This window comes from Carcharhinus amblyrhynchos, chromosome 7 (assembly GCF_965287045.1).
Source record: "Carcharhinus amblyrhynchos chromosome 7, sCarAmb.v2.hapA, whole genome shotgun sequence".
In the NCBI taxonomy this organism is placed as follows: Eukaryota; Metazoa; Chordata; class Chondrichthyes; order Carcharhiniformes; family Carcharhinidae; genus Carcharhinus; species Carcharhinus amblyrhynchos.
In genome coordinates this window covers 113,494,116-113,507,012 of record NC_137330.1, presented here as the reverse complement: position 1 = coordinate 113,507,012, position 12,897 = coordinate 113,494,116, and the positions used below count along the sequence as shown (strand labels likewise).

Genomic DNA, 12,897 nt, shown 5'->3' with positions numbered 1-12,897 from the left:
GACCAATACGTTAAAGAAAGGGGAACTGCGGGATGTAATATATCTAGATTTCTAAAAAGCATTTGATAAGGTGACACACCAAAGGTGAATAGGCCAAAATAAACTCGGAGTTGGGGTAATAAATTAGCATGGATAGAGGATTGGTTAAACAGTAGAAGAAAGAGTGGACATAAACAGGATTTTTTCAAGTTAGCAGACAGAGTGAAGAGTGGAAAAGTACAAGGATCATAGCTGCCTGGGTCATTTACAATTTGTATTAATGCTGTGGCAGAATTCCCTATTTTCAACAACCTAAGGGCTACCGTTGTTCAGAAACTGAATTAGAAGAGCAGTAATAATGATTATAAGACCAGGTCAGAAGCTAAGATTCCTGCGGAGAATAACTCACCTCCTGACTCCTCAAAATCCACCCACTATCTACAAGACACAAGTCAGGAATGTGATGCAGTACTTTACACTTGCCTGGACGACTGCAGCTCCAACAGCACTCAAGAAGCTTGACATCATCCAGAACAGCTTGATTGGCACCCCATTCATAAACCTTCACTCCTTCCACCATCAACGCATACTGGTACCATCTACATGATGCATTGCAGGCACCCACCAAGGTTCCTTCAACAGCACCTTCCAACCCTTGACCACTACCATCCTGAAGGACAACAGACACACAGGAACCTGTGTCTGCTGGTCCATACTCTAGCATTTTAAAAACGATAGCTGCAGGAATGGTGCATATGCTCGCTGAGCCTTTGCATCTTGGAAGTTCCTCTCCCAACCACACACCACCCTAACTTGGAAATATATTGCTGTCCCTTAATTTCTGCTGGATCCAAATTGTGGAACTTACTAACAGCACTTTGGGTTTGCCTGCATTCCACCATTAGGAACGGGCAATAAATGCTGGCCTCAGCAGCAACGCCTACTTCCTAAGAATGGCTTTTTTAAAAAGTTGAGGCCAAATCATTGTTTCATAAAGGTTCATCATAACGTCTTTTGTCCTCAATGTCTCTATTTATAAAATCCAAAGTCTCATTTATTTGTTAACCACATGCTCACTGTCCTGCCTCCTTCAACAATTCGTGCATATTTACTTAAGGTGTCTCTGTTTTTGCACTGTTGAGATAGATATCTTTAAGAACTGTAACCTCCACACTTCTGTCTATCCCCGAGAACAAAAGACAAAGATAAGTACAGCACAGGAACAGGCCCTTTGACTCTCCAAGTCTGCGCCGATTATGATGTCCTAACTAAACTAAAAAAAAGCCTTCTGCCATTATTTGGTCCCTCTATTCTCTCCCTAGTTATCTACCCATCCAGATGCCTCTTAAATTTTGCTAATGTGCCTGTTTCCACCACCTCTGCTGGCAGCACATTCCAGGCACTACCCTTTGCGTAAAAAACTTTCATTGCACATCTCCCTTAACCTTTCCCTCTCTCACCTTGAATCTTTGCCTCCTTGCAGTTGACACTTCCACCCTGGGAAAAAGCCTCTTGACTGTCCACCCTATCTGTGCCCCTCATAATTTTTTAGACCTCTATTAGGTCTCCCCTCAGCCTCTGTCTTTCCAGTGAATACAATCCTAGTTTATTCAAACTCTCATCAAAAGTCAGTACCCTGAGACCAGGCAACATCCTGGTGAACCTTCTTTGCACTCTCTCCAAAGTTTCCACCTCCTTCTGGCAGTGTGATGACCAGAACTGAAAGCAATACTCCAAATGCAGCCTCACCAACGTTTCATATAGCTACAACGTGATTTGTCAACTATTGTACTCACTGCCCCAGCTGATGAAGGCAAGCATGAGTATGTTTTCTTAATTACCTTGGCCACTTTTAGGGAACTGTGGACCTGCACACCCAATTCCATCTGTATGTTAATGTTGCCAAGGGTTGCTGCCATTTACAGTATAATTCACACCCAAATTTGGTCCTCCAAAATGCATCACCTTGCATTTGTCGGATTAAACTCCATCTGCCATTCCTGTGCCTGCAAGTCTCTAATCTATCAATATCCTGTTGTATCCTCTGACAATCCCTGGCACTATCAGCAGCTCCACCAAGCTTTGTGTCATCTACAAATGCACTAATCAGACCATCCACATTTTCCCCCAGTTCATTTGTATATACCACAAACAACAGAGGCCCCGGTACTGATCCCTGCAGAACCCCACTAGCTACAGATCTCCATTCTGAAAAACACCTTTCCATCACTACTGTCTGGACCTGGTTTTACCATCAAGTTGTGCCCATTTTCAGGTGCAAAAACTTAGTAAAGTCGAGCGTGAGGTGAGTAGCATGATCCACATCGGTTCCCCCTTTACCAAGATCTGAAAATAGCCACAGTTAGGACTGTGCCCGAAACGGGCGCGACGGCTATTTAAATGTATTTGCATATATTTAAATTGACTTAACGGGCTGCACACCCAACCTTACCGGCACTTCCCCCTTTCCACCGCATTCGTCCATCCAGACGCGGCCCAAAACAGACATGCTCCATAAAAGTCTGATTTAGGCGCCCCAGCTAGTGAGGAGGTAAGTGCTGAGCATCCGGTGGCTCTCTGCTTGAGATCGGGGCCGGGGGGGGGCGGTGAATGGGGGGGTTTGCTGCCACTCTGCTTGTGATCAGTGGAGGGGAAGGGGTTCCGCAGCCACTCTGCCTGAGATCAGTGAGGGGGAAGGGAGGTCTGGCTGAGATCATTTATGGGAAGGGGGAGTCCATTGTTACTCTGCCTGAGATCCTTGAGGGGAAGGTGTTCCGCTGCCACTCTGCCTAAGATTATTGAGCGGGAAGGTGGTCTGCTACTATTCTGCCTGAGATCAGGGATGGGGAAGGGAAGTCCACTGCCACTCTGCCTGAGATCAGTGAGGCGGAAGGAGAGGTCTGCTGCCACTCTGCCTGAGATCAGTGAGGGGGGTGGGGTGGATCCGCTACCACTCTGCCTGAGATCAGTGAGGGGGAAGGAGGGGTCTGCTGCCACTCTGCCTGAGATCAGTGAAGGGAAGGGGGGGTCCACTGCCATTCTGCCTGAGATCAATAAAGGGAAGGGGGGGGTCCGCTGCCATTCTGCCTGAGATTAGTGAGGGGGAGGGTGGTCTGCTGCCATTCTGCCTGAGATCAGTGAGGGTGAAGGGTGTCCGCTGCCACTCTGCCTGAGATAAGTGAGGGGGGGGGCCTGTATTGGGGGATATAAGGGGGTCAGTTATGTTGGGCAGGCTGGGACAATGTCTGTGGGGGCCAGGGGGTGGCATTATCCAGAGCGGGAGTGATGAGGCAAGGGAGCTGTCTTATTTTTAAACAGTGACCATTAGTTCTAGATGGTTTCTACATTGTTTCCACATCCATCCTGTCAAGACCCCTCAGGATCATATATGTTTCAACCAAATTGCCTCTTACTCTTTTTAACTCCAACAGAGTTCAGACTGTCCAATCTTTCCTCATAAGACAATCTGCCCATTCCAGGTATTCTGGTCAGACCCCATTTGGAGCAGTTTTGGGCCCCAGGGTATAAAGAAAGATATGCTGGCCTTGGAAAGAGTCCAGAGGAGGTTCACAAGAATGATCCCTGGAATGAAGCGCTTGTTGAATGAGGAACGATTGAGGACTATGGGTTGTCCTCATTGGAGTTTAGAAGGATGAGGGAGGATCTTACTAAAACTTGCAGGATACTGTAATACAGGCCTGGATACAGCAGAGGATGTTTCCACTAGTAGGAAAAACTAGACCCACAGGGCCCAACCTCAGACTGAAGCAGAGATGAGGAATTTCTTCAGCCAGTAAGTGGTGAACTCTTTGCTGCAGAAGGTTGTGGAGGTTAGGTCATTGAGTGTCTTCAAGACAGAGATAGCTAGATTCTTGATCAATAAGGGGATCAGGAGTTATGGGGAAAAGGCAGGAGAATGGGCATGAGAAAATAAATCAGCTGTGATTGAATGGCGGAGCAGACTTGATGGGCTGAGTGGCCTAATTCTGCTCCTATGACTTATAGTCTTATTAGTCTAGAAAAACTTCTCTGAACTGCTTGCAATGCATTTGTAGCATTCCTGAAATAAATAATGCTGTCCTAATAGCTCCTTTGTTCAGCAAGATGCCTTGGGAAAGTTTGCTGCGCTAAAGACACTATATGAATGCAATTTGCATAATTCTAAACTTCCCACAGGATGACACTGATCGAGATCATATCCAAGTTTACTTTTTGCTCTTACTCAGTAGAAATTGAAAAGTTGGCTATGTGATATCAAAGTGAAATATGGAATGAGCTGGGTAAGGGCTTTGAAAAATAAACTATGTGCAACTCCTGTCAGTCTCTCCACATCTGCATCTGTTGTGCTCTGCATAAGAACCAAGCATTGTTCCCTTGTTATCACACTCGTAGTTCATTATCTGGAACTGCAATGGCAGAATGAAACATGTAGCAAGAGTCCTGCCTTTACAAGCAGCACGCACTCTAATTCACAGAGCATTGTGTTAAAATATTATTTCATTAACTGAAGATTAACATTTTTTGGTAAACTCTGGGGTTGCCTAGGTGAAGGGTGCTGATACATTTTAGGAAACTATTGTCAGTATCAAACGCTCCCTCAGTCAGTTAATTAAAGCTAGGGCGGCACAGTGATTAGCGCTGCTGCCTCAGTGTCAGGGACCCGGGTTTAATTCCTGGCTTGGGTCACGGTCTGTGCAGAATCTGCATGTTCTCCCCATGTCTTTGTGGGTTTCCTCCAGGTGCTCCAGTTTCTTCCCACAGTCCGAAAGACGTGCTAGTTAAGTGCATTGGTCGTACTGAATTCTCCCTCTGAACACGCGCCAGAGAGTGGCGACTTCACAGTAACTTCACTGCTGTGTAAGTAAGCCTACTTGTGACACTAATAAAAAAACTTTAAAACTCTTATCACACCTTTTAACCACAACCTCAATAGGGTGCATCTCACTGCACCAGCCTGACATTTATGTGTTTCCAGTACCAATCATCCTTGAGATTTCTGGCAGTGAAATTTTAACAGTTCCATTTCCACAAGGATCTACATGTCAACTGTCCAAACTCTCTAAGGGACCTTACAGCCAACACGGAGGAAGGCTGTCCTCCCATCCATGGTGATGGGATTTACTCGCTGCTGCGCTGGTGGAAAGCTTTGTAATTTTTGGCAGAGGAGTTTGAGGAGGCATTTGCCGCTATCTTGATCAGACAGTCAGGAGCTACAGCACTGTAATGGGGCGGCACAGTGGCTAACACTAACGCCTCGCAGCGCCAGGGACCTGGGTTTGATTCCTGGCTTGGTCACTTTCTGTGAGGAGTCTGCACGTTCTCCCCGCGTCTGCATGGGTTTCCTCTGGGTGCTCTGGTTTCCTCCCACACAGTAAGAAGTCTGACAACGCCAGGTTTAAGTCCAACCGATTTATTTGATGGTAAACTCACAAGCTTTTGGGGTTTGCCCCTTCGTCAGGTGTAAACATGCTGTCAGATTTCTTACTGTGTTTACCCCAGCCCAACACCGGCATTTCCACATCATTTCTCCCACACTCCAGAGGTGTGCAGGTTAGGTTGAATGGCCATGCTAAATTGTCACTTAGTGTCAGGGGGACTAGCAGGGTCAATACAAGGGGGTTACGGGGAGAGGGTGGGTTGGATTGTGGTTGGTGCAGAGTCAGTGGGCCAAATGGCACTATCGGGATTCTATGATTCACTGCAGGAGGCTCCTGAATGGTGCGCTCCAATCCCACTCCCTCTTCCCTTCTCAAATATTTTCTCCCTTTTCAAATACTTATATAGTTTGTTTTTAAATTATTTTTGGGGGAGGAAGCCAAAACCAGAGGCCAAATATATAAGATAGTTACGAACTTCAGTTGGGAATTCAGGAAAACTTTACCTAGCGAATGCTGTCAATGAGGCTCTCCAGTTCAGCAGCTTCTGTGAATCAGACAGACTGAACTCCTTTACTGACCTGCTGAGGTTAATGGAAAGCCCTGTTAGGGCACCAGGTTCCAGCCACTGGAAAAAACCTTGTTTGTTTAAAAAAAATATAGATTTGTCAAAGTATTGATTTATTTCAGTTGCAGGGCTGGAATGAAGAAAAATAAATTGCAGCTCAAAGGGGCACTGTGTTTCCATGTTTCCTTCTGAGCTGTGGGATCTAACTTGGTTAATTCGCAAATAACTGTTAAACATCTTCAAGTACATTTTTACCACCAAAATACATCTGTGGTAATCAATTATTTGAATGAACGGGTCAGGAGAGTCCTTAGATTCATCAACCACATTTCTTCATTTTCTCATCATATCTTCTGTCGTATCTATCTCTAGAAATGCTTTATGTTTCCATTTAAACCCTCCTATACTGTTCACTTTGGTAATCTTAAAAGTAATTCATAGGATCCTGCCATTGCTGGCTGGACCAGCATTTATTTCCCATTCCTAATTGCTCTTGAACTAAGTGGCTGGCTCAGCCATTTTGGAGAGTTTTAGAGTCAACATTACTGTGGTTTTGGAGTTGCACGTAGGCCAGACTAGGTAAGGATAAGAACGTAAGAACAAGGAGCAGAAGTAGGCCATCTGGACCTTTGAGCTTGCTCTGCTATTCAATAAGATCATGGCTGATCTTTTCGTGGACTCAACTCCGCTTACCTGCCCACTCACCATAACCCTTAATTCCTTTACTTTAAAAATCTATTTATCTTTGCCTTAAAGACATTCAATGAGGTAACCTCAGCTGCTTCACTGGACAGGGAATTCCACAGATTCACAACCCTTTGTGTGAAGAAGTCTCTCTTCAACTCAGTCCTACACCTGCTCCCCCTTATTTTGAAGTTTTGCCTCTGGTTCTAGTTTTAGCCACCATGGAAAAAAAATAATGATGGAAGATGTCCTTCCTGAAGCAATATTAGTGGACCTGATTGGTTTTTATGACAATTGATAAGTTTCGTGGTCATCATTAGACTTTTAATTCCAGATTTTTTAAACTTGAATTTAAATTTCACCATCTGCCATTGTGGGATTTGAACCCAGGTCTGCAGACTATTACCCTGGGTCACTGGATTATTTGTCCAGTGACAATACCACGCACGCACCCCCCTCCCATGCTAAATTATTACCAAGCCTATATCCCTGCAAGATGAAAACGTTCCGTTTGACTGCCCACTTTTCAATTTGCAAATGCTGAACTTGTATCTGTGGTATCCAATCCCCTCGCTTTAGTTAAACAGTTCTGCTATTAAATGAGGTCACGTTAATTCTTCACCAAACTGCAAGGTTTCATATCTGAGTTACTGGGTCCCCTAACACCAACATGCGTGACCATCCCACATCCCCAACTCCAATTACGAATCCTGTCTGCTCCATTGGGGTAGGACTTTATCCAAACCTACCAGGTTTCCCACCTGATGAAGCTAATGTGTTCTCCAGAGATGAACCTGAGCGCTGTTGCGTGGCTGGTTATAATTTCACACAAGACAATTTGGACATTGATTTTGCAATTCATTTGAAATGACTTTCTCTCTATGGAATTAACTGCTATACAATTTCAGTGAGCAAACAACAACTGAATAAGCCTGACAGGAAACATGTTAATCCTTTTTGCTTCGCTCCCTTGAATAGAATCCGCTCTGTTATCTCCATGCCCTAATCAAGAGGGAGTTGAGGATGGTGCAGCTTCTTCAATGGAAGACCAGGGGGATTGTAACAACTCTCCACCTAAAGATTCAACTCCAGGTATAGCCAATTCAGATACATCACCACGTAGCTTTGTACATGTTTTTTTAAAAAGTGCTCTGGTTAGAGAGCATTTTTGTATAAACATAATGGAAGAGACACTGTTCCATCGTTCCACCAACTTCTTGCGATAAAAGTTTGAAGTTGAAGTAATGTGTATTTAACACAATAATGACATATAAAATGCTAAAGGGGATTGATAAAGTCAACATTGACTGGATGTTGTCTCCCTTGTGGGACATTCTAAAACAAGAGGTCATAGACGCAGAGTGAGAGGAGGTAGGTTCAAAACTGAGATGAGGAGAAAGCACTTCTCTCAGAGGGTTGTGAATCTGTGGAACTCACTGTCTCGAGCACTTTGGAGGCAGAATCAATCACCAGATTCAAGAAAGAGATAAGACATGTTTCTGAGAAAAAGCGGGAAAATGGGCTGTGGGGAACAGGCAGGAAACTGGAGTTGAGACCAGGATAAGATCAGCCTTAGTCATGTTAAATGGCAGAGTGGGATCATAAGGCTGAACTCCCACTCCTTGTTCCTGTGTGTGCTGCACTTGACTTACCAGCACTAAGTGCTATTGCAGGACTCCCTGTCTGCAGTTAATGAGTAATGATGTGCCACATTTAACCCAGCAAGTGTCTGACTGACAGAATTCTAGAACCTCACCCACCAACACCCCACACCCCCCTCACCCCATCAACTATCCCTGCTGACAAAATCAGAAAAAAGAGTTGGCTAAATTCAGCCAAGGGCCTATCAAACTTGAACAAGTTTGCCAAAATTACATGCCCAGTTTTATACGTTTGATTTATGAGGAGGGTTAAAACCTTCCTCATAAGTTACAGTCAGAGATGGGGAATGTTGAGTAAATAAGGGTTAAGGGAATAGAGCTTGGGTGGATTTGTGTTTGGCGCAGACTTGATGGGCCGATTGGCCTCCTTCTGCACTGTAGGGATTCTATGATTCTATTCTATTTTATGCTTCTAAATTACAGAGTTTAAAAAAGTTAGAGTAGAACTTTAAAAGCATAGAACAAGAGTAAAGGATAGAATTAGAGGGTCTGTTGGGCATAGCTTGCCAGAAGTTGCCTTGCTCTGCATGTTGAAAGTAAATGAATGGAATCTCACCACCCCTAGTTTATCTGGTGAATAGTTGGACAATATACACACAGTAGATTTACAAGGGTCCCAGATTAGAGTCTACACAGTAGATTCTACAAGGGTCGGATCTCAAACAATGATGAGACAGAGTACAAAGAACAAAGCCTCCACCAACCATGTGGCCCAACTTAGCTAAAACCCTCTATCCACCTGGGGACCATTTCCCTCTATTCCCATCCTATTCATATATTTGTCAAGACGCCCCTTGAAAGTCATCACCTCTGTATCCGCTTCCACTAGCTCCCCCAGCAACGAGTTCCAGGCACCCACTACTCTGTGTTAAAAAACTGCCTCGTACATCTCCTTTAAACCTTGCCCCTCGCACCTTAAACCTGTGTCCCCTAGTCGTTGAACAGGAAAGAGATAGAGAATCTGGTGAACTGGTGCAGCAACAATAATCTCTCCCTCAATGTCAACAAAATGAAGGAGATTGTAACCGATTTCAGGAAGCGTAAAGGAGAACATCTAGCTGTCTACATCAATGAGGACGAAGTGGAGAGAGTTGAGAGCTTCAAGTTTTTAGGTGTCCAGATCACCAACAACCTGTCCTTCGTCCCCCTCCATGCCGACACTATAATTAAGAAAGCCCACCAACGCCTCTACTTTCTCAGAAGACTAAGGAAATTTGTGATGTCAGTTACGACTCTCACCAACTTTTACAGATGCATCATAGAAAGCATTTTTTCTTGTTGTATCATAGCTTGGTATGGCTCCCGCTCTGTCCAAGACCACAAGAAACTACAAAGGTTGTGAATGTAGCCCAATTCATCTCACAAACCAGCCTCCCATCCATTGATTCCAGCTACACTTCCTGCTGCCTTGGCAAAGCACCCAGCATAATTAAGAACCCCACACACCTTGAACATTCTCTCTTCCACCTTCTTCCTTTGGGAAAAAGATACAAAAGTCTGAGGTTACATACCAACCAACTGAAGAACAGCTTCTTCCCTGCTGCTATCAGACTTTTGAATGGATCTACTTCGCATTAAGTTGATCTTTCTCTATACCTTAACTATGACTGTAACACTACATTCTGCAGTCTCCTTTACTTCTCTATTTGTCAGCAGAGTGCGCAAGAAACAATATTTTCACTGCATACTAATACATGTGACAATAAATCAAATATGTTAAAATATTTGATATCTCCTTCTCTGCTACTGACTGGTTGACCTGTTTAACCCACCCATTACTAATATTATAGTTTCAACCTGTGAATATTCTCCCCTTCAGTCCAGTCACAAGGTAACCTGTGAGAAAAAAAACATATGTTGTAAAACAAATCATTTCCAAGTTCCTCACCATGCAGTGTATTTTACCAAAGGACCCAGCCATATAGAGTCATAGGGCCTACTGTGTTGTGTTACTCTTCAACCCAACCAGTCCCTACATTCCTAGGGCACTATGTATGATCAAAGAGAATAGGCTAGACCAAAATGTGACGTCTGTCTCATTTAAGACAGCATAGCGGAAAAGGGTCACCTGACTTGAGGGACCAGTGGGAACCGCAAGTGAAGGATCACTCCAGAGGGTGAAGTTTTCTCTCAGGCAGAATGCATCTGGAAGTCACGTCATTATCATGTAAGGACTGGAACAGTCAGGGCTGCTGCTTCAAGGCAGCCTGGGGCTGCAAACCCCAGGACCAAGTTTCTCTTCATCAATAAATACCTTCTCGTTCTTAACGAAGTCTAAAACCTCTTGGCGACATGTAGAATGCCAATACATAGCACAAAGTATCATTGATATTGTGAAAACTATTGACAAAGCAAGTTTTTTTAAAAAATTAAATCAATATGTAGCATTTAACTGATTTTTTTTTTTGCTTCAAAGCCGTGACCGTGTCTAATGATGAAAAAAGTAAAGGAAAAGTGGCGAAGAAGAAAATCTATGGTCCAAAGAAAGTAAGCACTTTACACCCATTATCACTTCCTCAGGGTATATGTACCAGCCAGCTTGTTATTCATCATTGCCAAGAAAATCAATTCTTGAATTAATATTTTGGGTGTATCAGAGCAAAGCTCTGCACTGGAGACGTGGCATGTTGTCACAGAGTGTTGGTAGCTTTGCCTCACATCAGTTTTCCTTACATGTTGACCTCACAGCCTGAGCTTTGCCATCATGGAGAAAGCACTAACACAGACTTGTCCAGCCTTATTGCTGGGGGAGGGGGTCACATTTCAAATCTTCGCTCACTCAAGGGGCTGCTGAACAAATTCAGAAAGATTAAAGTTCAGCAAAGGAATACACATGAATTTCAAAAATAGGATGAGAAATTTACTGAGCGAAAAGAAAAATGTAATAAATAAAGATGAGTTTTATAGAATGAGAGTGTGTCAATCCACTGCCAGTCTCAGGTGGATGAGAGTACATGATGGTGTGTGTGGGTAAGAGTGAGTGAGAACTCTGAGATTGGAAGTGACAAAGATGTATGGATCCACAGTCCCTATGTGCACATTTTCTCTCCACCCCATCATCATCCCACCACCCCCAACCCGGGCAATACACTCTCGCTCTTTATAATCTCTGATCTCTTTCCTTCTCTCTCTCTCTTTCTCTGCTCCAACAACCCTCCCACACACTTCTCTCTCACCCCACACACTCTGTCCTCTCGCTATCCCCCCCCTCACACACTCCTCTCCTTCGCCCTCCCACACCAACTCTCCATACCCCACACACATTCCTCCTACACCTCCCCCCCCACCCCCCACCACCACCACCACACACACATCTCCCTCCCCTCTCACTGTGTTGCATTCTGGAGGATCAAATTTAGGTACGAATTACATTATAAATAGCAAAACCCTTGGAAGCATTAATATACAGAGGTCCACCGTTTAAGAAGGCATACGGCATACTTGTCTTCATCGCCGGGGGAGTTGAGTCCAAGAATTGGCAAATCATATTGCAGCTATATAAAACATTAGTTAGGCCGCAATTCTGGTTGCCACACTACCAGAAGGATGTGGAAGCTTTGGAGAGAGTGCAAAGAAGGTTCACCAGGATGTTGCCTGGTCTTGAGGGCATTGACTATGAGGAGAGATTGAATAAACTAGGATTGTTTTCACTGGAAAGACAAAGGCTGAGCGGGGAACTGATAGAGGTGTAAAAAATTATGAGGCACAGACAGGGTGGAGAGTCAGAGGTTTTTTCCCAGGATGGAAGTGTCGATTACAAGAGAGCACTGGTTCAAGGTGAGAGGGGGGATGTGCAGGGAAAGTTTCTTACACAAAGAATGGTAGGTGCCTGGAACGTGCTGCCAGAGGAGGTGGTGGAAACCGGCATATTAGCAACATTTCAGAGGCATCTGGGTGGGAACATGAACAGGGGAGGAATAGAGGGATATGGACTGAGTAAGGGCAAAAGGTCTTTTTTAGTTAGGGAATGATGATAGGCACAGGCTTGGAGAGCCAAAGGGCCTGTTCCTGGGCTGTACTGTCCTTTGTATTCTTTGTTGAGAGCTCTGTCCCTCAATTGAGATCTTAAATGTCTACCCTCAACTGGACTTCAGTACTTCAAAGATTAGAGGAGTTCGCCCTAGGGTCCCGGCCAATATCAACTAACATGAAAACAGCTTCCTTGGTCATTTATAATACTGCTGCTTCTCTGACCTTGCTCTGTACAAGCTATCACCTTCCCAGATTACAACTATGACCATACTAAAAATACTTCATTTTTACTTCAAAATCTGAGATGAAAACAGGACAGCATGGTAGCACAGTTTTAGCTCTGCTGCCTCACAGCGCCGGGAACCCAGTTCAATTCCCAGCTTTGATCACTGTCTGTGCGGAGTTTGCACGTTCTCCCCATGTCTGTGTGGTTTCCTCCGGGTGCTCCGGTTTACTCCCACAGTTCAAAGACATGCTGGTTAGGTACATTAACCCGAACAGGTGCCCAGAGTGTGACGACGAGGGGAATTTCACAGTAACTTCATTGCAGTGTTAATGTAAGTCTTACTTTTGACTAATAAATAAACTTTAATTTTTTTTCTTTAACTTTAAAAGCAGATACTAATGGAAATGCTCAGGAGGCCATGTAGCATCTGTG

The 12,897-nt window shown here is 44.3% G+C and overlaps 1 protein-coding gene across 1 annotated transcript in view; it reads left to right on the top strand.

Moving 5' to 3' along the window:
* slc4a1ap (solute carrier family 4 member 1 adaptor protein) overlaps positions 1-12,897 on the top strand; it is a 138,605-nt gene that overhangs the window by 114,256 nt on the left and 11,452 nt on the right. The window contains exons 11-12 of the mRNA XM_080192981.1: positions 7,585-7,698; positions 10,684-10,754. Of these exons, the coding sequence (XP_080049107.1) occupies positions 7,585-7,698; positions 10,684-10,754 (185 nt within the window). The remainder of the gene's footprint in view (positions 1-7,584; positions 7,699-10,683; positions 10,755-12,897) is intronic.